The following is a 26,987-nucleotide window of genomic DNA, read 5'->3' as shown; positions in this document are numbered from 1 at the left end:
ATTTGTCTCCTATGTAAACAAACATCTCCTAAGTTCGGAAATTTTGGTTTCAATTTCATCGGAGTTTACCGTGAATAAAAATCATTTCTTGAAATATTCTAGACTTTTTTTTTCTTAGCATAAATATTGAAATGAGTCGTAGCTTTACGCATAGACCATCTGTTCAGACAAGAGGCAGAGGAGCTTATTCTAGAGGTAGAGGCAGAGGAACTAATTCTATCATGCACCCAGCTCGTCGACCTAATTATTCTACCAATAGATTATCGTCCACAACCAACCCTAATAATAACAATAGTAAGTAGATATACTTCTAGATATAGATAGAGTATATATGTATATAAATGTTATGAATTGAGCTTTTGGGTGCAGGCTTATGAGCATATTGGCTACTGTAGGACCACTGAACAGTGAAAGAACTGGATCGGGCGTATAATAATTATTTATTTATTTATATATTATTATATTATATATGATATTGATAATATATCTTATAATCTATCAGGTCTATCTGATTCTATCTATAATACTGAATATTAATTATCATTATGAATATTATAATCTAAGAAGTCTTACCATACATGTCATATTAGACATCGTGCGTACAATCATTCTGTAATGCAGTAATAGGGTTTATTTCCATAAATCAAATAAGAACATAAAATTAAAATGTTATTTAACCTTGGATAGGCCAATAATAGAATATGCATCCTCTGATCAGAACCCCTCAAGTCAAGAAAACATTAAGAAACTGGAACAGACACAAAATAGAGCAGGTAGATTTATAACAAACGAACATTCACATTTTACTAGATAAACACCTTTAGTAAAATCACTAAATTTAGAAAGACTTCAGGAGAGAAGACTCAAAAGTAAAGTAGCAATTATACATAATTATACACTAAACCATAATCTTATCTTATATTATATATAATACAGACATTGCGTCTCTCTGAGTATTTTATTAAATTTTGTTTTTGTATTTGAAGATTATTGTTCAGTGTTTTATGTATAATTGCTACTTCAAATCTTCAAATACAAAATCTAATAAAATACTCAGAAAGACACAGAGATAAAGTCACATTCCTCATTCCATATGCTAGGACAAATCTTTACAAATGCTCCTTCTTCCCTAGAGCTATTAGAGCATGGAATGGGTTGCCTGAGCCAGCCAGGAAAACCAGTGACTTTGCATACTTTAAGTCATTGGTTAACATCCATGACTAGGTGCATGACGCGTATGACATAATCATCTTTTTTGAAATAATATATATATATATATTATATAAGATAAGAAGAATACACTTATGTCCTTAATTAAATAGTTATGGCTAAGGTCTAAAATGTTTTGTGGATACACTGTAGTAGTGTAGTAGTATGTAGGATTATGATAATCTACTTAAAATTCTTATGTATAGTATAGATTTCTTAAACTAACTTATAGCTATAAAGATCTAGATTTTTTAGATCATAATAATTTAATGGTTACAATATTATTATATAAAATTAATATAATATAATATAGGCCTATATTAATAATATTATCTAAATCTGGCTGCTAGATCTATAGATTCTAGATCTAGATCTATATCATACCAATCATAGTATGCTATTACTAAGAATTCTAGAAATATATTATCTATTAAGGAGGTGCAATGGCTGAGTTGTAAAGGTTGAAATCCTGGTGAAGACTGGGATTTTGAATTTCTGGATTTTAGGGTACACGTGCTTCTGGGTTCACCCAGATCTAATGGGTAGCTGACATTAGTTGGGGAAAAGTAAAGGCAATTGGTCATTGTGGTAGACACGTTACACCCTCGTTAAACATGGGCCAAAGAAACAGATGACCTTTACATCATCTGCCCCATAGATTGCAAGGTCTGAAAGTGGAACTTTACTTATACTTACTCTACTATTATCTATTAAATCCTATTTCAGATTAAAAAAAAAAAAGAAATTAACCTTGTATTGGATATCTAGAAATAATATAGTAAATAATCTGCTTGTTCTGTCAGGATTTAAGGGAAGAAGTTTAAATTTTTACTTTAAGTAGAATTTATTCATTCCTTGTCAAAGTCACATGACTTGACTTGTTAGTTTCAGACATTCTGTCAGAAACTAAGATTACACATAATATAAAACTACCTGCAGAGTATAAAAAAGAAGCAAATAGCTTGAACATTGAGCTGAAGTTTGAAGCACATATCACATGATTAGGTGCTACTGATTTACTAAGCATGTAAAGTTCAACCTTTCTCAGTGGAAAACAGCTGCTCATAATGAAATGAGACATATAATAATAATAAATCATTATAGTCGAGTCACTGGAAATTGACAAACTGAAAAGTTTTATTAGTATTAAGCTTGAAATTATAATAGACTAAATGAAAACTGGTAACGTTAATGATTGCAATGCTGTAAACAAGCAAAGGAAAAAAAGAATACTTTAAAAAACAAAAACAAAGCTTATCTAAGGGAAAGAACTACTAATTACTGCCATTTATTGAAAAACTAAGGGGTTAGCTCCCTTTCTGCATTATAAAACAAAATTAATAAGTACTAAATGATTAACCAATTTGTTATTTTTTGGATTGCTTCCAGTATTGTCAACGACTGTGAATAACTATGAGAAATTTCAACTTTGCCAGAAAAAACTTGGTCAAAATGTAATAAGGGATTAAATCCATATTTACATCCACATTGCTCATTAATTAGTACTTATTCCAGTTATTTCAATATAAAAAAAAAAATTAATCACCAAAAATTAGTTAGCTAATTGGCTATTTTTTTTTATTGATTCATGTCTTGTCAAGTTTAATGAATAATTGTGCAAATTAAAACTTCATCTGAGAATGGAAAATGTGATAAAAATCATGTTCAAACTTTATACCAGATAGACAGAGTGAGTTGATATAACATTTGTAAAATAAAGATAGGCAATTGAGCATTAAAAACTTTAGGATCTTACTTGTTTTTAAAATAGGACCTATGGATGCTTACAATCACGTAAATGATGATCAGGATCCTGATGTTGAAGGCAACAGCGGTGACCAGAACGCAGATAGATCAAGAGGAGAGTTGTAAGTATTCAGAACTTAAATATAAATAAATTATAGCTTTTATATAGCATTACGTTCATGCTTATAGCATGCTCAGAGCCCTATGGTCCAATCTCATTTGTGGACGGAGGGGGTATCTGGAAGAAGGTTTTTCCTGCCTTTAGGCTTGAGTCAGGTGTTGAACCTAGAGCCCCCTTCATAGGTAGTTAAGCCAAGCTAAGTTCAAGCGTACTTAGCCTTTTGACCACGTATCCCACACATAGATTAAACTATTAAGATTCATCCTGACTCCTATAACCTTGTGGTGGGGAGTCATTGGGTTGCCACTGTTGACTCTTTCACACCTTCATACATTACTGTTCTTATTAAGCTGAAAACAATGTCCTGATCCACTCCAGAATGCCATCAATCTAATTTTTCATGTGTATTCTTCACTTTCTTTAACCTTGTAATGTTTTAGTGAACATTTTTGTTTGAAGAGCTATCTAATTTGGTCACATGACCATACTATCTTTATTTTTAGACACTCTCAGATGTACAATCCATAATAATAATTTTTAAAACATTACGTAATGAAATAGAGTGTTTGATATATGTGATCCACACTATTGAGAATTGAAATTTTATCTTCAATTGTTTTTTGTTTCTTTAAATTATAGTCGTGATGCCTACACAGTTTTTGCCCCTGATCAACAAAGACGTCAGAAAGTGCATGAAAGTAAGAAATGTTTTAAACCGTTTTTTTATCCACCCACAACTTTCACCTTGAAATTAAGAGAATAATATACATGCCTACTTTCTATTCAAGTAGCATGTTTAATTTAAAAAAAAACAATGGAAATATGCAGTATTTTATAAATCTCATGTGCCAACACAAAAAAAGGGGGAAAATATGATTGAAAAACTTTTTTATGCAAAGTTCAGAAAGTTAAATGATACTTAAAGAAGCTTTATGTCTCCTAATCATAGTTCAAAATTTATTACACATTCACCTACCCTCCCCATGCTGAAAAGATTCATTCAGGACATTCCCCCAGTATGCCATGACCCTTACCACCCCATAGTTTAAATTTTAAAATATAAGATAAGATAATTTTATTGATCCAGTCAAATGGAGATTCAGTTTGACTACAATCGACAACATCACCGTAACTACTGTACAATAACAGTATAGATGAAAAATTCGAACAACATTCACACACAAAACACATACAAATTCACAACAAGCACTTTATGAATTTGACTTCTATGTACTTTTCGATGACGACAGCTGATCTTGTAACATTCTGACTCAAAGTGGGATAAAGGAGTTTTTAAATCTTTCTGTTTTAGTCCTAATGGAAAGGAGACACCCACTTCATTTAGATCTTATGTTATATTGATATTGCCTATATCAGCAACTTCTAGGCATTTGAAGTGCTTCATTTGGTTTGTTTTAGATAGGCAATTCATAATAATGACAATATCTTTGATTCTGAAGATTACGGATGAGTGCAGTGTTTCACATGACTATGCAGACCCGGTTGTGACCTGCATATTTTCCCACATCACGTCATTAGACTATGTGGTAATAGTAATAGTTGTTAATTTATAATCATAAAGAACAAAAATTGATTTTTTTTTTTTTTACTTTTAAGCATGTTATGAAGAGAATGGGGTTTTGTTTATAATGAGATTTCCCTGAAGCCCACCTTCTACTTTTCATTTGGGAAGAAAAGTGAAGTCATGTACCAGGATTCAAATTATTGTCAGTATGCATTGTGTTCCCTTCCCTTCCTTCACAGAAATCCCTTAACCCTTTAGCATGTGGTAGCTTAGCCTCTAAACACTAGAATTGTAATTCCATTTTGTATTCACTCTTGTAAAAAAAAAGCTCAGCAATTTAAGGGTTAATGTTTATATGCTTTTTAAAAAAATATTTATGGCACTATGTTTTTTAGGCCTAAGCACATACATTTTGCTAATCCATTATTACAATTCTTTCGCAAAGAAAACAAAATAAGACAAGATTACAAAGAGAGTTTGTGTTTCACACAAACTCAGAGCTTCCCCCCCCCTTCCTCCCATTGTGTCCACCTATGGGTCAGCATTTAACTAATATAGGAACCACAGCCAAATGAGTCTCATTCATAGTGGCTGTAGATTGTAAGAAGGTCTACCTCATGGGGCTGGAGGAGTAGTGCAATGGCTCAAGGAGATGAGTCCATGAAAAGTGGATGTGATTAAATGATCATCTCATTTAAGGTGTGATTCCGGATAGATGATTTAGCATAGGGGCTTAGCAAGGATTTTTATATATTCTTTCTTGTCAGCTGGTAAAATGATATATGTTCTCTTCATAGCATCATCTATAGTGCAGATGATGTTTCTTTGGCCAAAGTATAACGAGAAGGGTGTCATAGGGCCAGCACAATGACAAACCACCTTTATATTCCCCAACTTAAGTCAGGTACCCATTACAGTTGGGTAAAAAGGTAAAGTAAAAAAAATTCCTCTTTTAGAACTTGCAATCTATAGGGCAGATGATGTAAAGGTCATCTGTTTCTGTGGCCCACAGTTAACCAGGGTGTCATGTGGCCAGCACAACGACCAACCACCTTTACTTTCCCCAACTAATGTCAGGTACCCATTAGAGCTGGATGACCAAGGTTCTGCCGTGTAAAAAGATCCATGTTGTTAGAAGTGTCTTTAAAAATTGTTAGAATCAATAAGCCCAAGGTTCTGCCGTGTAGAAAGATCCCTGTTGTTAGAAGTGTCTTTAAAAATTGTTAGAATCAATAAGCCCAAGGTTCTGCCGTGTAGAAAGATCCCTGTTGTTAGAAGTGTCTTTAAAAATTGTTAGAATCAATAAGCCCAAGGTTCTGCCAGTGTAGAAAGATCCCTGTTGCTTTAAAAGCCACCCTCGTTCAGAGAGGAAGATTAAATTCAGTGATAGAACTGACAGAGTGGTTGAGTCAGATGGTGGTAGTAGAGAAGACTAATGGAAAAAATTATAATTTAAATAGATCCACGCACACGAGTTAAGGTTTTACTAAAGGCCTTCTATAGTCTGACTACTTTGAATGATATTCAGGCAGATGTTGACAAGGCCAGTAAGCCTAAATTTAGTCTTTTCGAGCGTCAGTATGGACAGTAGGCCTACAGAGGGAATTCTTATGGTCCGACAGTTACGCTGGTCAGGAAAAGAGGAACATCCGCTGCCGAGGACAGATGGCGAAAAGATAATCTAAATCGATCACCGGCGGACAATTTTTAGGCTATGCCTGTGCTGGGGGTGGCAAAATATGTTCGTCACAGCTAGGGCTGCGTAGCCACGAGAAATGCTGCATTCCTCATTAATCGCCGGACTCGAAGACAATTCATATTATTATATTCAGCAAGTTGAATGTGTATGAAATCGTTTAGCACGCCGGGTTAGACTCAGCGTGATCTAATTTGACAGATAACTCCCTTTGGTACTCATTCATCGGTGTGTGTAGGCCTATGTGTATTCAATGTTTTTATTGTTTTTTTTTTATATTCGCCAAGGCGGTTATTTTTATTTTAAGGGGATGTTGATATGGCGCGTAAAGGTGCGATCGTTCAATAGCCTATAATTCACTAATGATTTCCGCTTTGACGAGAAAAGTAGGTTGTTGACTTAGGCCTATTATTTGACTATGAAGTTTGAAATTTTAACAAACTATATGAAGTTTGAAATTTTAACAAACTACCTAATTCTGCTTTAGGCATCTTATTCTTGATTATTAAATATTACTGTTTTGACTGTTGTTTCTTAATTATATAATAGCTTTGTTTATCTAGATCTAGGCTATATTTCTAGAGTAATCTAATCTAGATTACACCCAATCTATCTTATTATCTTTTACAGACGTTAGGCTACTTCAAAAAAGATGATTACGTCCACCGCCTCATGCATTTATAGTCATGCATATTAACCAATGACTTAAATTCTGCCAAGTCACTGGTTTTTCTGGCTAGCTCAGGATCTAGATCTATATTTAATATTATCTAGAGATAGGTTCAAGTTTGTAGAAATAGTAGAATGTTTTGTAAAATGATGTAGGCCTACATGTTTCGGATGTTCCTTCAGATTCTGAAGATAATGTAAATCCCAGCCCAAACTGTTCGCAGCATGACCCCAGGGGGGGGGGGGGGGGGGAGAGAGAGCGAATGACAGCAGGCAGGCTATGAATCATAGAAACGACCGACCTAAGTTCAGCGCGCATAGTGCATGACCTAAGATTTTTTTTTTATACTTTTCCTATTGTTTTTTTTTTAAATTAGGTATCTGTGACTAAAGTAATAAGCTAAAATAGAAATTACAGACGTTACTTTAAAAGAGAAGATAATTAAGACCTACAGGTAACCATTAAATCCATGTGTTAATCTAGTCATGCATGTTAATTGGAGACTTAGACTCTTAATTCATGCAACCCATTCCTTGCTCTAATGGCACTATAGGGAAGATGGAGCACTTGTACAAATTAGTCAAATCATTTGGAATAAGAAATGTGCCTTTATCTCTAGCTGTGTCTTCCTGAGTATTTTATTAGGTTGGGTTTTTATATTTGTAAGTCATGGTTCAGTGTTTTCTTTCTAAGTTTATATCAATTCACTCTGTCGGCCTGTCTGTCTGGTCAAAAGTTTGTACATGTTATCTGTGATGTTGCTAGTTCAGGCTGTCTTGAAGTCAACCAATTACTCTGCAATCGTTTGGGTGTAATTGTTCGGGTGTATTACGTGTAGTTGACCAACAACACAAACAAGAACTGGCACATCGATTGTAACAGGTGAAGAGATGTAGTCAACGATGATGAACAAGTTAATATATATTTATTATGATAAAAGGCCACAGTAGAAGTCTCTGTCACTAAACACGTCGTTACCCTGGAATGTTCTATCGCTAACTGATTTTCCGGTCTCTAACCCAACATATCCCAAACGTCACTAGTCCCGTTCAATATGCGTCTACCATGGTGCGTCGCTAAATAACTAAAATAACTAACCTATATAAATAAGGTGTCTAACAGATTCCTCCCCCCCTTGAAAAAAAATATGTCAATATTTTTCCACTACTGTCAAGTCTTACAAGGGCATTTCAATTTAAGGGGAAGACCACAAACATAAAATCTTGACATCTTCTTCTTGACATCTTCATCTTGACTTGACAGTTCCTCATATACATGTCAATGTTCATAACATTCCAAAGTCATCTTCATTAGTACATAGTTCATCATAAAAGACAATGTGGCATCTTATGGGCACGTCATACATCACAAGTGTTCTTCACTGGCAGTAATCTGATAAAATACAATATTTTAAAAAACAATTACAGACTTTATTTACACATTCCATAAATTTTTTTTCTTACCACCCTTTTATTCGCTTTTGTCCATTTTTCTTTTATACTCACCCTTTTCCATAGAACTAACTTTCGTCAATGATATATGAAATGATTCACACAAAAAAAAAAAAAAAAAAAATATATCCATACTTACTTTTAAATGCTTAACATCAAATTTACTTATCTCCCTTTTCCATAACATATAAATGGTGTCAATATATTAATATATAGTACATAATCAATATAATCATAGTTTATTTACAAAATTGTTTCACTTCAATGTCATTCTAGACAATAGATCAGCTACAATATTCACAGATCCACTAATAGCTTTCACTTCAAATTTATACTCCTGTAGTGCTAAGAACCATCTATAAACACGACTGTTTTTCATGCTCTTTTGCTGTATATACTGAATAGGTTTATGATCAGTTAATAATATGAATTTCCTTCCTATTAAATAGCTCTCTAGCTTAGTAATTACCCATATTACAGCTAAGGCTTCTCTTTCAATGACACTATATTTTTTCTCTGCCTCTGACAATTTTCTGCTTACATATAATATAGGATGTAAGTTATCATAGTTCTGCATTAAACAACCACCAATAGCATTACCAGATGCATCAGTTGTGACATAAAATATTTTGTCTTTATCAGGTAGTCTTAATATTAGTTCATGACTAAAAACATCTTTAATTCTGTCAATAGCTTTCACACATTCCTCATTACAAACTACTTTTTGAGGTTTTCCTTTTTTAAGTAAGTCATTTAGTGGATTCACTATTTCTGCTAAGTTTTTTATAAACTTTCTGTAATAATTTACTATTCCCAATATACTTTTAATTTGTCTTTTTGTTGTAGGTATTTCAATATTAAGTACTTTCTTTATGTTATCTTCAATAGGGCTAATCATGTTGTTATTTATTTTATGTCCTAAGAAAATTATTTCCTCCAATCCTATTTCTACTTTTTCTGCTTGAATTGTAAGTCCACTTTCTTTTATTATTTTGAATACTTCTTTTACATCTACCAAATGTTCCTCCCAACTATTATTAAAAATACATATGTCATCTAAATAGCAAATAACATTTTCTTTGTTTCCAATTATCATGTTCATCATTCTATTAAATGTGGCAGGTGCATTTACTAATCCAAAACTCATATAATTCCATTGAAAAATACCATATGGTGTTACAAATGCTGTGTAAGGTTTTGCATTTTCTGTTAAAGGTATTTGCCAATAACCTTTAGTTAAATCTAATTTAGTAAAAAATTTTGCTCCATTTAATTTATGTAAAATATCCTCTATATTTGGCATTGGATATGGGTCAAATTCTGTGATGTTGTTAAGTTTCCTATAATCAATACATAACCTTATATCTCCATTCTTCTTTTTGGCTATCACAATTGGTGAAGCATAAGGAGATGTTGATGGTTCAATTATACCTGATTCTAGTAAATTGTCTATTTCTTTCTTTACTTTGTCTTGTAAATGTAGCGGTATTCTATATGGCTTAAGCTTGATAGGTTTTGAGTCTGTTACTTTAATGTCATGTTTAATAATATTTGTTTTTCCTGGTATGCTGGAAAAAATTTCTTTGTATTCCTGTATTATTTTAGTTATGTCTTTTGACTTTTCCTTAGTTAGATTATTAAGATTAATCTTTTGCCAAGTTTGATTCTCTTTTGTTTCTATTACAGGTATTTCCTTAATATCATTTTCATTATGATTTTCATTTGTTATTATCATCAAGCATTCTTCTCTTTCTGAAAATTTATTTTCTATTTCCTCCTGAATGTTTTGTATTAACTCATCTTCTCTATCATGATACAGTTTCAAATTATTTATGTGGTATGTTTTAATTTTCCCATTTATTTCAATTTGATAATTCACATCATTAATTTGTTTTATCACCTTAAATGGACCTTTCCATTGTTTACCAATTTTATTTTTCAGGTCATTTATCAATATTAATACATTGTTTCCTACTTCTAGTGTTTTCAATTGTCTTTTCTTATTTAGATTCTCATGAGCACTTTGTTTGTACTTCTTATTGTTGTTATATGCTTGAGTCCATATTTCTTTCAATTCTGTTGTGATTGTTGTTTCACTGTCATTATTTAATTTATTCTCATTGTCTATTAGATTTTCTTTAAAAACATCTAATTCATCTCTAGGTTTTCTTCCATGTATTATTTCATATGGTGAAAATTGTGTTGCTTCATGGATGTTGTTTCTATGAGCAAATAGTACATAGTTAATGTAATGATCCCACTTGTTCTGATTATTCTGAATTATCTTTGTTAGTGATCTTTTTAATGAACCACCATATCGTTCACATAACCCGTTACTCGCCGGGTGGTAAACCGAAGAGTATATGTGTTGTATATTGTATTGTTTAGTCCATTTCTTAAATTGTTCTGACTTAAACTGAGATCCCTGATCACTCAATATAATTTTAGGTATACCATGTCTTGTAATTACTTTTTGAGTTATGGCATTAATGATATTTTCTGCACTTGTATTTGATAATGGGATTGCCTCTGGGTATCTACTAAACATGTCTATTACTGTTAGAATGTATTTGTTATTATTTTCAGTTTGAATTAAAGGACCTATTAAATCAATAGATACTTTCTGAAATGGTGCTGTAGGTTCATCCATTTCTTGAATAGGTGCTTTATTCACTAGACTTTTGTTAGATCTCTTTTGACATATGTCACATGAGTTTATGTATTTGTTGATTGTTGCTTTCATTTTGGGCCAAAATACTTGTTTTGACAAATTCCTATAACATTTCTTTACTCCCCTATGTGCTGCTAAATTATTATCATGTGTCATGATTAAAACATCTTTCCAATATTTCTGTGGTAAGACAAGTTGTTTTATTTTCTTATTATCATTACTTGTTTGTCTAAACAATATTTTATTCTCTATGCAAAATTTCTCCATTGGATTATTATTGTTTTTATCTGATATTCTCGAATAAATTTTCCCAATAATATTGTCATTCATTTGTTCTAATGCAAATGTGGGTGTTGTTTCTTTTTCACTTTGAAATATTTGTGTTTCAAGACTATTTTGTGTTTCATTTTCTATCTCACTTTCCTTAACATCTGTATTTTCTATTTGTATTACATTACTGGTTTCTTTTTCTTCATCCTTACTTATTACATTTATTGTATTTTCCTGTTTCTCATCTTGTTTATCCGTTGATCTTGTTATTACCATACTTGTTATATTTTGTGTTTCTATGTTTCCATGATTTTGTCTTATGTTTTTGTATTTGTTTTGCCAGTCTTCTAATTCTTTTCTTGAACATTCTTTAACTCCTTTTATGTTTCCTACTAACATATCATATCTCATTTCTGGTATTGCAATGCCATCACAATAACCAGTGAAAAATGGAGTTTCAATGTACACCCTTATAGCTTTAAATTCCCTTACGGTGCCATCTGCTAATTCTACTTTCCTAGTAAACCCTTTATACCAATGAGGTTTGACAAATTTAGTTTTTACTGCCAAAGTGTTACAACCTGAATCCCTGATTAATTCCACCGGAATTCTATCTACAAACCCTGGGTACACTGCAAAATTGTTCCTATTTCCTTCCATGAAATATATCCTATCTGTACCTTTATTTTTGTATTCCCTACTGTAACTCCTATTTCTATAATTTCCCCTGTCATTCCTATCTCTACTCCTATATCTACTGTTATTTTGTTCATTGTATCTATTTCTACTTCCAGACCTACTATTCCCTCTTCTACAGTTAGCTGCTATATGACCTTTTCCTTGACATTTAAAACAGGTTATTTCACTATATTTTCTATTTCCACTATTTGATCTGTTTCTATTTCTACTTCTATCAACATTTTCTTTGGTGTATCCTATTAAATCTACTTTGCTCTTATCTCTATCAGAAAATGGTTTATTTGGATAGGCATTTTTGTATACTCTCATTATCTCTGTTATTTCATCTATAGTTTTGGGGTTTCTTTCTCTAATAAAAGATTGTAATTGAGGATCACATTTATTTACAAAGTTGTCCACTAGAATAAAATTTTTTAATCCCTCATAAGAGTTTGTTACTTTTTCTAATTTTACCCACTTATTGAAAAAATCCTTTTCCATATTAATGGTAGTTTGGGGTTCTATTCCTAATGATGGTATATTGTCAAAGTATTTCTTTCTAAAAGTTGCAGCATTATGACCATAGGCATTTAATAACTCTCTTTTTAAAACCTGATAGCTATCATCAATATGATGGTCATGATTTTGGCATATTGTTAGAGCTTGACCATGAACAAAGTCTATCAGTATTTCAGACCATTCTTCTTCAGGCATATTAAATGTAGACATTTTTGCCTCATATCTTTTCAGAAAATCACCAATGTCATCCTTCTGTTCATCAAAACTTTGTATCTTTCTCTTTAGCCATGTCTGCGAATTAGGGTTGTCTCTTTGAGTGGTATAATTATTTGAGTTATTTGTGTTATTTCCTTGTTCAGTTTGAGCTCTGACTTGTGCTGCATCCAATCTCATCTTCTCCATTTTAGCTTCATGTTCTCTAATTTTTTCTCTCTCTTTGTCTTGCCTTTCTTCTTGTCTTTCTATCTCTTGTCTTTGACGTTCCGTTTCTTCCTTCACAACTTGCTGTACATAAGCTGCTAAGTCTTTTCCTTTTAACTCCATGGCCTTTCCATCCTGCATAGCTGTTTCCTTAACCTCCTTAAGGTCCACATATGATAATGTAGCCATTGTGTTTTATATTTTATATATATTTTTACTTAGCCTATATTGGTTATGGCTATACTTTAAACTTATTTTATATTTATGTTTTTCCACACTTTTATACAAATTTTAAATGTTATGTCTCTATCTATAGATTTAGTAAATGTATAAATCTAGTCTGAGTTATTATGGTTATATTCAAATCTGTATATTAGATCTAGTATCACCCAAATTTAAATCTAGTATATTATAGTATATATAATAATACAATTTAGATCTATAGTTATCAAGAGCACTATGACTTTTAGATCTAGTATGACCAACTATGATCAATTTTAAAATCTGGTATGACTAAAATGTCTAGAGTAAATTCAAAGACTGTCTAGAGTCTAGATCTAGAGTAGATTATGGTTCTATTTAACCGTATAAAACAAATATGTTTATACAATGTCAAATATATCTTCAACAAGATATATATCTAGAATGTACTACCTTCATTCATCTTCAACTTAATAATATTTCAAATTAGAGTCTAGATAATTAAATTGTACCAAAGAGATGTACAACAATTTGCAGATCTAAATTTAGCCAGACGATAGTGTTTGACTACATAGCCAGTTTCGGCATTATTCTCATGGCAAAATCATATTTGATTTTAACCGCTCAAACTAAAATTATTTTAGTCTGATTCACAATGAAAGAATCCTACCCGCACTTTCTATCATTAAGTGAAAAAAAAATACAGATCTAATTAAATTAATAAAAATAAATAATTTAAAATAATATAAACAAATGAAATAATTAAAATGAGACTATCGCTATGGGTTGGGATATGACAATATGGCACACAATGATAACGTCACGAAGTAACCAGGCAACAACGGATATGACGTTTACACAAACAAAACAAATTACAACCCTAAACGTATAATATAGCTTTTCATCTAAATTACGTCTTCTACCCCGACGGGTTTTAAGGCGCACCACCTGATTTTACTCAGGCTAACGTACCAAATTTAGACAAAATCTATTTCTAAGGGCAATCTAAACATATACTAATAAGAAAAATGGCACTTAGCTTTTGATAAGAAAGATCCCTTTGTTCGGACTCCCGAATATGTTAGATCACAACAAATTCCACTGCCTCTCTTCCAGTTCTGACTCTGTTCTCCGGTGCTACCAGTATCCCACGTAATGCCACAGATGTCCTGATATGCCACAGCAAAATGTTCCAGTTTCTTCGACGACTGTTGATGACCGTATGTGTAGTTCCGACGACTTTGTGTACACAGTTACTGACGAATAGGTTAACGGTTCTTCTGGCGATGACTTGACTTGTGTAGACGACTACTGACAAATAACAGTCTCTTGACGGCAACTTGATCTGGACGACTGACGAATAACGAATTTCTTGACGATGACTTGATCTGGGCTGACGAATAACGGCTTTCTTGACGATGACTTGATCTGGGCTGACGAATAACGGTTCTCTAAAATAGTTCACTGCTTCTGCTGCTACTCTGGTAGTACGACGAAGTTTGCTGTTGTACTCTGCTTCATTAGACCAAACTGTCCAATGCAGACTAGGTGAAACCAAGGTCACCTCCGACGATGTTCCGTTAGACGATTAACGGTTTTCAACGAAATTAAGTGGATGTAGCTGTTTCCACAACTTCACTGCTAACAAGTCTAGGTATGGTCTAGACCGACGAATACTAGATAGATCAATGTTCAGTACTGATAAAGATTACTTCACTAACCTTCCAAAGGTTAAACACAGTGACCGTTATAAACGTGGCAAGCAACCGGTTCAATGAGCAAACTGCTCCACAAGAATCTCTCCAAGGGTAAGACGACAGAGCGATTTCGATTTAGTTAGCTACCAAACTTGTAGTACTCACAATACTTCTGACAGCGGGCAAACTGTCCTTCTCGAAACTGACGAGGTAAAACTTGATACTCGATGTGGCTCCTATGACGAAGAAAAAAAAATATGTCCAACAGGTTCACTAACGATCTCTCACCCGTTATGAATGAACGGTTTCTCTGGTTGTAGGTCGATTCAGCATATGAAGATCAGGCTTTGATAATATACTGGTTAAGTAGACCAGACGTTGCGATGATTACGGTCCTGACGAAGGTCACCCTGAGTTAACGGCTCGTTGAACGTGCGATCAAACAGGCGACGACTGCTTGTAGATCTAGAACAAAGTCACTCTGCGATACTGCTGTGTTCAGCCGTACTCCGATGAAATCTTATATCTTCGAGTGCACGACCCTCACCTGAGTAAACGTTCTGCTTCGAGGTCCGGTTCGATGTTCGGCTTCAACAGGGGTCCGGCTTCGAGGTTCGGGGTCGCCACTGTGATGTTGCTAGTTCAGGCTGTCTTGAAGTCAACCAATTACTCTGCAATCGTTTGGGTGTAATTGTTCGGGTGTATTACGTGTAGTTGACCAACAACACAAACAAGAACTGGCACATCGATTGTAACAGGTGAAGAGATGTAGTCAACGATGATGAACAAGTTAATATATATTTATTATGATAAAAGGCCACAGTAGAAGTCTCTGTCACTAAACACGTCGTTACCCTGGAATGTTCTATCGCTAACTGATTTTCCGGTCTCTAACCCAACATATCCCAAACGTCACTAGTCCCGTTCAATATGCGTCTACCATGGTGCGTCGCTAAATAACTAAAATAACTAACCTATATAAATAAGGTGTCTAACATATCTCTCCCACACACTGGGATTAAGGTGAAACTTTGCACAATTATTCATTGGTATAGACAAGACAATTAAAACAAAAAAACAACAACCTATTAGTCAGTTTAGGGTAATTAAAAAATTTGTTTCATACCAACAAGAAAAACTTTAAACAATTATTTATTGTATCTAAAAAAAAACATGAATCAATAAAAAAGACAAAACGAATTAGTCTGTTAATTATTGGTTATTAATTATTTTGCTTGATATAAAATAAGGGAAATAACGTCTGCATTATTGATCAATATAGTTGTTAGTGCAGAGTTTCTCCCCCTGTGGATGGTTGTTGACTTGTAGCACCGAACTGCTGGTAGAGAACTAAACCACTGTTGGTGTATTATATTTTAACGTGTAAAGCTTAAAATAACTTGAATAACTTCCTTGTGAACGATACAAAAATAATTTTTATTATAATGTAGACGATATCAACTTGGGATAAAATAAAATAAATGTAGTAGACTTTAGTAATAATATAAAGTATTTTGAACAAAATCTAGGTCATTACGAAAACACGTCTTTTTACTCTAACATTCTGGAGTCGTCTGCTCTTTTTAAGACCCTTGACGACAATGCCGCTTATCTTTCATCATTCACTCAGCATAGCCACCAACCAATTGCTAATCTCTTCCCACCATCACCATAGAAACACACACACAACACACACTTTCTCTCTCTCTCTCTCCATAACACCACCCATATAAGCTTTGTTTTTAAAAAAGGATTTTAAAAATATTTTGCTTGCATATTATTGTTTCCTTAGCCTACCATTTAGTGTAGTGTTCTGAAGCTTCTCTAAATTTAGTGATTTTACTCATTGTTTTATTATTAATTTCCTTTAAAAATGTGTATTGTTTTGAATTGTAAATCTTTAGTCTATGTGTATTTTACATTGATAGTAACTCTTAACTTTTAACACAGTGGCTCAAAGAGAAACAGCCGAGTACGAACGATATAAACAAGCAGCAGTCCCCAAGACATATCACTATGTGGGAACTGTAGGTATGAATGATAGAGTAGTTAGGGTTAAAACTAATGACATAGCAGCTCTGTGGCATCTTTTCCCTTTGAAGCTTTTCCGTGCTTGGCTAGAAAACTAAAATTGTAAAAATTAAAATGTTTTACATGTTTTGGATGTTCCTTCAGAGTTGAAGATCATTTACTTCCTAGTCCAAACCTCCCGCAGGACAACAGAGGATGGCAGCAGGGCAGGGTATGAACCTAGGAGCACATCCAAACGACAGTCCAGCGTGCATACCTCATGATCAGGAAGCCACCCAACTATTTAGTTACTCTTGGCATTTTTTATAATTTCAAAAAGAAAAGGACTGCATTCCACTTTAATATGATAGATCTTAAGAGTTGCTGAATGACAATACCAACCCACTAATGTAATATTATTATCTGAAACCACTTGACATTAGTAGTAAATTAACAAAGTAAAAATTTATATTAGTATAGATATTTGTATAAAAAGTAAATGTCCCCTTTTAGACCTTGTGATCTATGGGCAGATGATATTAAGGTCATCTTTTTCTGTGGCCAATGGTTAACGAGCAGGGTGTCATGTTGCCAGCAAAACGACTAACTGCCTTTCCTTCCTCAACTTATGTCAGGTACCCATTAAAGCTGGGTGGACTCAGGGGCACCCAAAAAATGCAGAAATTCAAAATCTCTTCATAGATTGGAACCTAGGACCCCAGGTTCAGAAGCCAAGCACTTAACCACTCAGCCACCGCTTCCCTTATAAATTTGTATATATATTTTATTATAGCTTTATATAAATAAAATACTTTTTTTTGCAATAGGTGGCAGAAACAGCAGTGAAGAGGAGGCCAGGAGACGACAGGCTGAAGAAGTTAGATTACAGAAGTATAATAGACTTGTAAGTTAGGGTATCTAATTCTTGTTTCTATGAACCGAAAATAAAACATTATTTCTACTTATATATTAGCTACAGATCGAATCTCTTAAGTTCTACAGACTTCTTCTTCTTCTTCTAGCCAGCTTTATTGCTGCTGAGCTGTGAGCTCTTTTGCAGACTGTGCCAAGGAAAAAAAGTGTGCTGTTTTCTTCAGTTGTTTGGCACTGCCCTACAGACAATAAAATACAGCACAATTCCTCTCTCATTTGTTCTCTAATAATTAATGCAGAGCAAAAGGTCAGCATGAGAGTGAGAAATACTCGCTGCCTTCAGAACTTCATATTCAGCTTCTTTACAGCTGAAAATCTCATCTTTGAAGCTAGTGATATTATGTTAAGTGTACCAGAAAAAAAAGAGATTATAGATGTAAACATTAAAGTCATTAATAAATTAATTAAAAGTCTCTCTTCACTTGAGCAGCAACAAAGCAAAATATAGACCTCAAAATCAGAATGGACAGAATGCTACATATTGATTATGCTTGTATTGTGCTAGCTTTTCTAAATGTCTAGATGCTAAACTAAGATTAAGAAAACAAACAAACAAAAGAAACAACCTGTTAATGACTTTAAAAATTCAGGTTAATTAAAACATTAATTGCTATACACAATTTTCACTTAATTACAAACTTCAATGACATTGGATGGCTGCCTGGTCATGTAGTATGTACTCAGGATTGTCGTCTTGATGGCCCTGAGATTGAACCCTTTCCACCACTATATCCAGCCATCCTGGTAGTATGTAATAGTTTTCGGCTCTGAAGTAACATCCAAAACATTTAAAACAAAAACAATTGAAAGCTAAGGCCATATGCTATAAAAGCTGAGAACTGAGACATCCTTCATTATATTCAATAAGAACCTGTTCAAAACTTTTTTTCAATTAGTTTTCCATCTTGATTCTTGTTTTAATGTCTGTTATGTTCTCATGGCTGCTAAAGCCTTCATCAGGTTTATTAACAGTGCTATATAAACCATGATTATTATTACTACAATTTACATATACATTGTGAAATGTGAGCTGTTATAACTATTTAGGCTATCACTTTTTTAAAAAACAGGCCAAGCAGCAGCAGTACAAAGAAGACCTAAAGAAGAGGGAAGAAAAGGAAATTGAGGAAAAAAGAGCAGAGGCTAGAAGAAAGGTAAGTTGTTGTTTTTTTTTAAATTTTGTTTTAGTTGATCTGTCATGGAGGTGCAGTGGCTGAGCTGTAAAGTGCTTAGCTCATGAACTTGGGTCTCAAGTTTGAATCCTGATGAAGACTGTGGATTTACATTTTGGGATGTTTGGGTCAATCCAGCTCTAATAGGTACCTGACATTAGTTGGGGGAAAGTAAAGGCGGTTGGTCATTGTGCTGGCCAGGACACCCTTGTTAAATGTGGGCCACAGAAACAGATGACCTTTACATCATCTGCCCTATCTGTAATACTCTAGAGATTTTCTTTCCAAAGTAAAGATAATTATTACTTACATACTTACAGCCTGCCCTTTCTGTAATACTCTATCGAGATTTTCTTTATAAAGTAAAGATAATTATTACTTACTTACTTACAGCCTGCCCTATCTGTAATACTCTAGAGATTTTCTTTCCAAAGTAAAGATAATTATTACTTACTTACTTACAGCCTGCCCTATCTGTAATACTCTAGAGATTTTCTTTCTAAAGTAAGGATAATTATTACTTACTTACTTACAGCATGTCCCCTCTTTTGGAGATGCTGACAATGGGTCATCATAGTCTCCAGTCCTGGGTTATCCTCTCTATCTTGTTCCAGGTATAACCAAACTTTAAGATGTCCCTTTCTAGCATCACCTGGTGCTTTTTGTATGCCCTCTTCCACTCTTGCTTTGTGATGCTAATTGGTGATTGGTACAAGATGCATTTGATCCACCCCCATCTTCTTTCTGATTTCTTCTACCACAAAAAGAGAATATAAAGTCTAGATCCATATCCAGTTTAAAGAATAGTTTAAGAAGAGGTGCGCCTTACATTCATACTTTATCAAGAGGCTCAAACAAGACGCTGGTCTCAAAACACTCAGTGTAAGAAAAATTATATGGAGAGCTGCTTGATATGAAAACCACAGCATAGCTTATCTTAGACTAGTTTTCTGAGCCTTTCAACATAAAAATGAGAACACAGAAGTATTATTATTCTGGAGTGAGTTCTCATGCATTGACAAATCTCCAGACCTTCTTTTTTTTATTGAGATTCAATATTAATTCTCAAGTTGAAAATTATGCGCCAAATATTTTAACTGTTTCAATATCCTAATGTGCTTCTAATACATTCTATTATAAGTGTGTTAAACTTATCACTTAGTGTTATAGTTATGTGTTATAGTTATCAAAAAGGCATGTTGTTGGTCTACTTCAGCTGTAGAGCGACCATTTTTCCTCTCCAATAGCACTTTTTCATGTGACTATAGAGCCCTAATTTGGAAAGACATTCCCATTCACATAGGAAGCAGATAAAGGGAGCATTTGTTTAGGGGGTAGAGGAACCAGCCATTTTTTGTTCTGCTCTGTTTTCTTCCATAGCCGAGCTAATTGCTTTTTCACTATCCATACCTTTTTTTTTTGTCACCATCTCTCTTCCTATAGTGCAGTCTAGGGCATGACATGGGCTATATTCCAAAGATTTTAGGATTCTTTTAAAAAGCATTTTACTACTTCTGACACCATTGTTTTTGATGTTCTTAGTTCATTGTTCTTATTTCTTATCTATAAATTAGGCAGAGCAAAATGAACTGAGAGAGCAGGCTAGAGTAGCCAATCCTGAGGATCTAAGAAAGTAAGTAATATAGTTTAAGAAAGTAACTATTATAGTTTAAGAAACTAAGTATTATAGTTTATTGGATTGTTTTTCCATTTTTATTTTCCATACATCTGCTTCTTGCTTACCGGTACATAATTAGTGACTTATCTTATATAATACAGACGTTACTTCAAAAAAGAAGATTATGTCCTACGCGTCATGCATTTAGTCATGCATTTTAACCAATGACCTAAATTCTGCTAAGTCACTGGTTTTCCTGGCTAGCTCAGGCAACCCATTCCATGCTCTAATAGCACTAGGGAAGAAGGAGCATTTGTACAGATTTGTCCTGGGTCAATGTTAACTTCTGTCAGACAGTGGACATTATTTCCAATTTGAGAACCTTTGCATTTGTTAGTCCCATATAAAAATTAAACTAGTTGAATGTGAGGCTACACCAATGGAAATCTTGACATTGTATCAGCTTGTGTTAACCAATGACCACAGAAAAGTATGACTGTCATAAGTTTGTTTTAATGAGCATTTTTGCCTTTCAAATTACACATGCGAGTTTGTATGCACCTCAATTTGTAAACACTGAAGAAACAGTGTAGAAAATAAAACAGTGTAGAAAATATTTTCTCTGAGTTTAATCAAACTCAGTTCAATAAAAGAAATAATCCAGCGATCGACAAAAACACATAAAATATAAATCACTTGTATAAATAGAATAAAAACTGGACTGATGTACCTAATATTATTGCTGAATAGATAAAGCACAGTGACGATACTGATGATTAATAATTATCAATCACAGGATATCCACCACTGACTACTGAACAATGGCCTCATAGTTAGTTATAGGTATTTTATATATCCTGGTACAAAGACTTATCTGAAATGTTTACATCATACTTAGTCTTTTCTTTTCCTCAATCTTCTTTCTGTTTTTCTTTTTCTTAACTCTTTCTCTCCGTAATTATTTACCACATTCTGTTGCTGTTGGAATCAACGTTGGTATCGTCAGTTAGGAGAGAAAGAGTTAATACCTACTTGTTTACATTAATATCTCTCCTAGTCAAAAACAAATGGTTTTTTGTCTTACGCATATGCAAATGACCTAATAACCCAGTCAAGGCACGGTGTCTGAGTGGTAAAGCGCTTGGCTTCCGAACCTGGCGTCCTGGGTTTGAATCCTTGTGAAAACTGTGATTTTAAATTTTGGGATCTTTGAGCACCCCTGAGTCACCATTCTCTGGTCACACACCACAAGGACAAATTTTGCTAGTTCCAATTTTTAGCTTCCATATGCTGTCTCATTCTGTTGTGTCCGGTTCTAAGGCGAAAGATTAGATGTTGGTCAAGTCATTGTTTTGTATAAATGATTTTAAATCCAGGGATTAAAGAAAGCACTTTTTCACGCAGCTAGGTCCACATTTTATGTCACATCTTTTGCAGGCAAAATCATTATCTGCTGCTATCTGCTAGGTGTTTATTTAACTAACATTTTTTGTATTGTAAAATTGATGCAAATGAAACCTCATGAGATCTTTACTAATACATTTTTTTTATATTTTTTTTTTTGTTTCTTTCAGAAAACGAGAACAGTTTTTAAATCGGTTGCAGAATAACTCATTTAGTAATTGATTAAAACAATCAATTTACTTTCTGAATGTTGATAAACACATTAATTTTTTACCTAGCTTATTTATACACTATACTTTTTTTTTGGTTCTGTTTAGATATTTCAGTTATTAAACAATTAAATCAAGTGCTTTCAAATTAGCCATAATTATAATTATCTGGAATGCATAAAACCGAAGCGGTAGACAGTGGTAAAAAAAAAAGTGGGTTATAGTTTTTAAATTTTTCAACTTTAAATCACACATGAACTTTATTATATATATGGAAATATGAAGTATTTTAAGATACTCAATAAGATTTATACTAATAGTAAGAAAAATATTTCTGTATCTTCCAAAAAATGTCTACAACGTTACTGGATTGTATGAAAATTGCATAAAGGGCTTCGGTAATCTTGGTTGTGTTTGTTTGTTTGTATAGTTATTGCAGTGAAATAATTGAACACCTTGTAATTAATTAATTAATATTAATTAATTATTAATTTTTTTCAACATATTGCCCTATTTCAATAAATCCTTTCATTTTTTTTTTTACACTCATCAGACAACAAAATAAAGGCAAAAGTTTGTTTCCTTGGAGTTAGAAAAAAAGAGTCAAAACAAAAATTGGTACTGTCTATGGTTTAATAATTTTTTAAACCTACTCTGTAAAAACAAGAGGATGCGCTGACATCCGAATCTGGGGTCCTGGGTTTAAATCTTAGTGAAGACTTGGATTTTTAATTTCTGGATCTTAAGGGCACCTCTTGAGTCCACCTAACGTTAATGAGTACCTGACATCTGTTGGGGAAAATGGAAAGGTGGTTGGAGATTGTGCTGGCCACACGACACCCTCATTAACCATAGACCACTGAAACAGATTACCTGTACATCATCTGCCTTAGAGATCACAAGGTCTGAAAGAGAAACTTTACTTTTTTAACTGTACTCTGAATAAAAAATCATTATAAAAAGAAAAAGCTGTTTCATTTTTGTCAGAATTCATCTCATCCAATAAACATCTTATTCTCTTGAAATGTACTATTTCAAGCCAGTGAGGCAAAACAAGACACAAATAGAAAGAAGGGGAGTCTTCCTATTTAAAGAAATTTAACTATTGGGCATAACAAATTTATTTTTTGTGTTCGCCACCTTTTTTTTCTTTTCAGAATGTAAGAACCATATCTAAAATGTCTTTGTCCTCAACATAACATTTATTAATTGTTAAAAGTTAATTAAAGTGCCATATTATGTTAATGGTTTCATATAAGTCTAAGTACAAGCTTCTCTCCACCGTGTAAATCTCACCCGTCAGACTCAATCATTTCTAATAGCAAACGATCATTCACTTTTATGGTTATCACCTTTGTGAATAAAAAACTGTTGATTCACTCACATCTCATGTTATCTCAGTCTAAATGCACCAGTTGAAATTGTTCATCTTATTACTTTCTTAGCAGAAACGAATAACTTGATCATTTTAGGGGGGGGGGGGATACGTTCAATGTCCATCATAAATGAAACAATTAGTTGTATACCATAAATTTTTCATCTGCTAATGTAGCAGTTTATTCTTGTTGTAATTGCATTTTTTGTTTTCAATATTCTTTTAGAGGTAATTTTGAAAAAAATCTTGATTGCACATCTAAAAAAAAAAAATCCATGTTTTGATTCTTAAAAATCAATCTGAAATCAGAAATAATATTTATGTAATAAAAAGCCAAGAGGTTATGATGAGATAGAGAGTTCTATTTTTTGAAATCATAGTTGAAATCCACATATTATGCCCGATACTTTGTTTTGAAAAAAAAAAATTGTTTTTTTAAAAGATTGTAAAAATTTCTATACAGCCAATGAATACTTTTCTTCCATTGTCTTTCTTAAGTTTTATTTTGTATCACATTTCAATTTTATCCACAAGAAATCATTTTCTATAGAAGCATCATTAATATTTAATGTTACTAGTCCTCTTTGTAAAGCTTATCTCAGCTCACTCTGGCAAAAATTTTGAGCACGTCATTTCTCCCACACCCATTCTCGGATCAAGTTGAAACTTGAAAATTATTATTATTTTATTTTTTTTGGCACATGTCAATACCCGAGTCAATTAAAAAAATTAAACCAATTAGTCAATTTATTATTGTGTTTGATTTTGAAAAAAGGGAAATAGCTTCTACATTATTGAGATGTAGATTTGTAAACATGGAGTTCTTCTTCATAGATAAGCTGAACATTTCACAAAAACTTATAACTTATTAAGCTCTTTTGGCCAGACTTTATAGTACTAAGGTAATTGCTTTAAATTTCAAGACATATTGAAAGTTTAAAATAGTATGTAAAAATCGCACAAAACTTGATTGAATATTTCAAAAAAATTGATTGCATACTAAAGACAAGTCAGTGATTTTTATTTTAAGGTATGAGTATTTGCTATTGTTTTGTTTATATTATAAAAAGTCCTATCACTTCCTTTAATAGGATTTTGTTTTTCACTGTTTGAAATATTTAGTCACTTGAAGAATGTTTATCAAGTCTAGTCCAAGTAGACATCTTGGAAATAATTATTTCCTCTTTGTTCATTTCATATCTTTGTTTACTTTTGTTTTTATATGAGCTCACTATTTGTTTCATTTTTTTTTTCCTTATTTGTGTTTCAGTTCAAATGTTTGCAACTGAACTAATTGTGCGTGAAAAAAATGTACTTTTGAGCTGGCAGATGTTACCTTGACCTTGTCTCTGCTTTCCCAGAATCATTAGCTGAAGGTGGGGCAGTGTGGGGTACTTCATAGATCTCTAAAAAGCCTGTCTTTAAGACACAGGGGTTCTAATTTTGGAATACTAATCCATCTATTTTTATTAGCTTTATATCTGATTTTAGTATTGCATAATGCAATGGAACTAGACATTGAAAATTGATACACTTTTTTGATGGGAAGGGAGCCTACATTTTTTAAAAAAATAATTCTGTCTCATATTATGATACCATGTTTTCATTGTATAAGTAATATTGGCCTCTGTAATCATTGTATGTTTAATCTGAATGATTGCTCTAGCCCTTTCTTCCGAAGCTGTGTGTGGATTAAATTAATAACTACTTCCCTATACATAATGATTAACCCCCCCCCCCCTTTTCTTTTTCTTACACCTTGGGTAATGTAAAATGACAAAATATTATTTATTCATTTAAAGCTGTCTTAAGGCATTTTAGTCTGTTCCTCTTTCTAAAGTGTAAATCAATAGAGTCATCTCTAAAGCCTAAATTTGTGAATTGCATGTTTATAATTCAACCAATTCACTAAATACATACACGATGGTTTCATTTTTTTTTTCAGTATGTAGGCCTACTAAAATAGAATGTTGTTGAGTACAGGTGTAAATAGGTCATTAAGATGACACGATTGTGTGTGTGTTTTGTTTTTTAATGAAGCATGTGAATTTTTTTTTTCTCTATTTGTCACTAATTATGTTACTGTTTGTCATTGCAATGCAAACATTTTTACTGTCACCGAGTGAGCGAAGACTGTATACAGATCATTTTGGGGTTTGTTTATATTTGTTTTTAAATTTCAATATAATATAGGTCAGTGATGTTCAGTGCCTTTCTGACACCAATGTCACGGTTTGATTCAATACCTTTTTTTTTTTTTTTTTTTTTAAATAACATACCAATCTCTTGCACTGTGTGCAAAACTTTTGATGTGCCGAGTAACTTTTGTATCATATGGGTCAGCTATGGCTCTCTAGTCCTAAGTTGGGCTTTACGTTTGAACAAAAAATATATCGATTCCTGATTTCTGTATTGCTTTCCCCATCTTTCTTTTAATAAGATTGAAAGGTCTTATTAAACCTTAAAAAATAAAATAAAAAAACCCTAGATCTATTAATGTTTGGGTGCCCTATGTTTCTAAGGTCCAGAGTAGGACATACAATTCCTTTCAAACAAATTGGGATGAAACTAGATCGATCCAGTTTCTTCTGTAGATAAAATCTTATTGGTTGATTTTTTTTTTATTGAGGATAGGGAATTTTCATCTTTTTTGTTTCTCTCTTACTTGAATATTGTTAGCTGATGCTGTGTTGATATTATAGGAGCATCAGGCTTCCACTTGCAGTGTTTCCCAAACTGTGTTCCGCGGAACACTTGGGTTCCGTGAGGCCTGACTAGGCATTGCACTATCTATTTGAATAATTAACTAGAAGCCACCACCTGAATTAACCTCTCTAAAAAAATATAAGCAAAGTGTTCCGCTAAGTTTGGGAACTATGCTGTAGCGTATCGTGGGAGAGTGCAAGTCTATTACGTCCCCTTATCCAGTCAGTTTTTAATATGCGTGAATCGATAGTACGACTGGGAATGATCTTAGTCAAGGCCTCGTCTCTCATTCAGAAGCGTAGGCATATTCATTGACAAGTGTTGCGAAAGTCCTGTTTGCCTGCTCAATGTTGAGCCAGTAAACGGCCATTTTCCGGGGGGGGGGGGGGGGGGGGACGGAAGGGTGGATGGTTAAGTGGGACTTTGAACTTTTAGGATTTTTTTAGGACCACCTTGCGTCCACCCAACTCTAATGGGGTTTGAAATAAGTTGAAGAAAATGTGCTGGTCACATGACACCCTCTTGAACCTTCGGACATAGAAACAGATGGGTCTTATTTTTTCTGGTTGTCTCTGTCTTTCAGTATCAGCAGCATTTTGTACTAGAGTTGAATTTCAAAAAGTTGAGGCGCTGATAAATGTTTATAGATTGAAATGATTCAATAAAGATCTATATTTTGAATGCAT

General features: G+C 33.2%; 1 protein-coding gene and 1 long non-coding RNA gene across 2 annotated transcripts; one reads left to right on the top strand and one right to left on the bottom strand.

Annotated features, from left to right (window-relative positions):
- The first annotated feature begins 18 nt into the window (after positions 1-18).
- Positions 19-25,854, top strand: LOC106062999 (uncharacterized). The gene is made up of 8 exons (XM_056011991.1): positions 19-294; positions 2,981-3,077; positions 3,716-3,774; positions 16,825-16,905; positions 17,712-17,788; positions 18,888-18,971; positions 20,564-20,622; positions 22,182-25,854. The coding sequence occupies exons 1-8, from the start codon at positions 132-134 to the stop codon at positions 22,231-22,233; spliced, it is 672 nt and encodes a 223-aa protein (XP_055867966.1). The 5' UTR covers positions 19-131; the 3' UTR covers positions 22,234-25,854.
- Positions 7,876-15,871, bottom strand: LOC129923059 (uncharacterized). Its single transcript, XR_008774979.1, has 2 exons — positions 13,631-15,871; positions 7,876-8,359 (listed from the first exon to the last, which is right to left on the bottom strand). It is a non-coding gene; the product is annotated as an uncharacterized LOC129923059 (long non-coding RNA).
- Positions 25,855-26,987: the final 1,133 nt, after the last annotated feature.

This window comes from Biomphalaria glabrata, chromosome 15 (assembly GCF_947242115.1).
Source record: "Biomphalaria glabrata chromosome 15, xgBioGlab47.1, whole genome shotgun sequence".
NCBI lineage: Eukaryota > Metazoa > Mollusca > Gastropoda > Planorbidae > Biomphalaria > Biomphalaria glabrata.
This window is presented reverse-complemented; position numbering and strand designations above follow the sequence as displayed.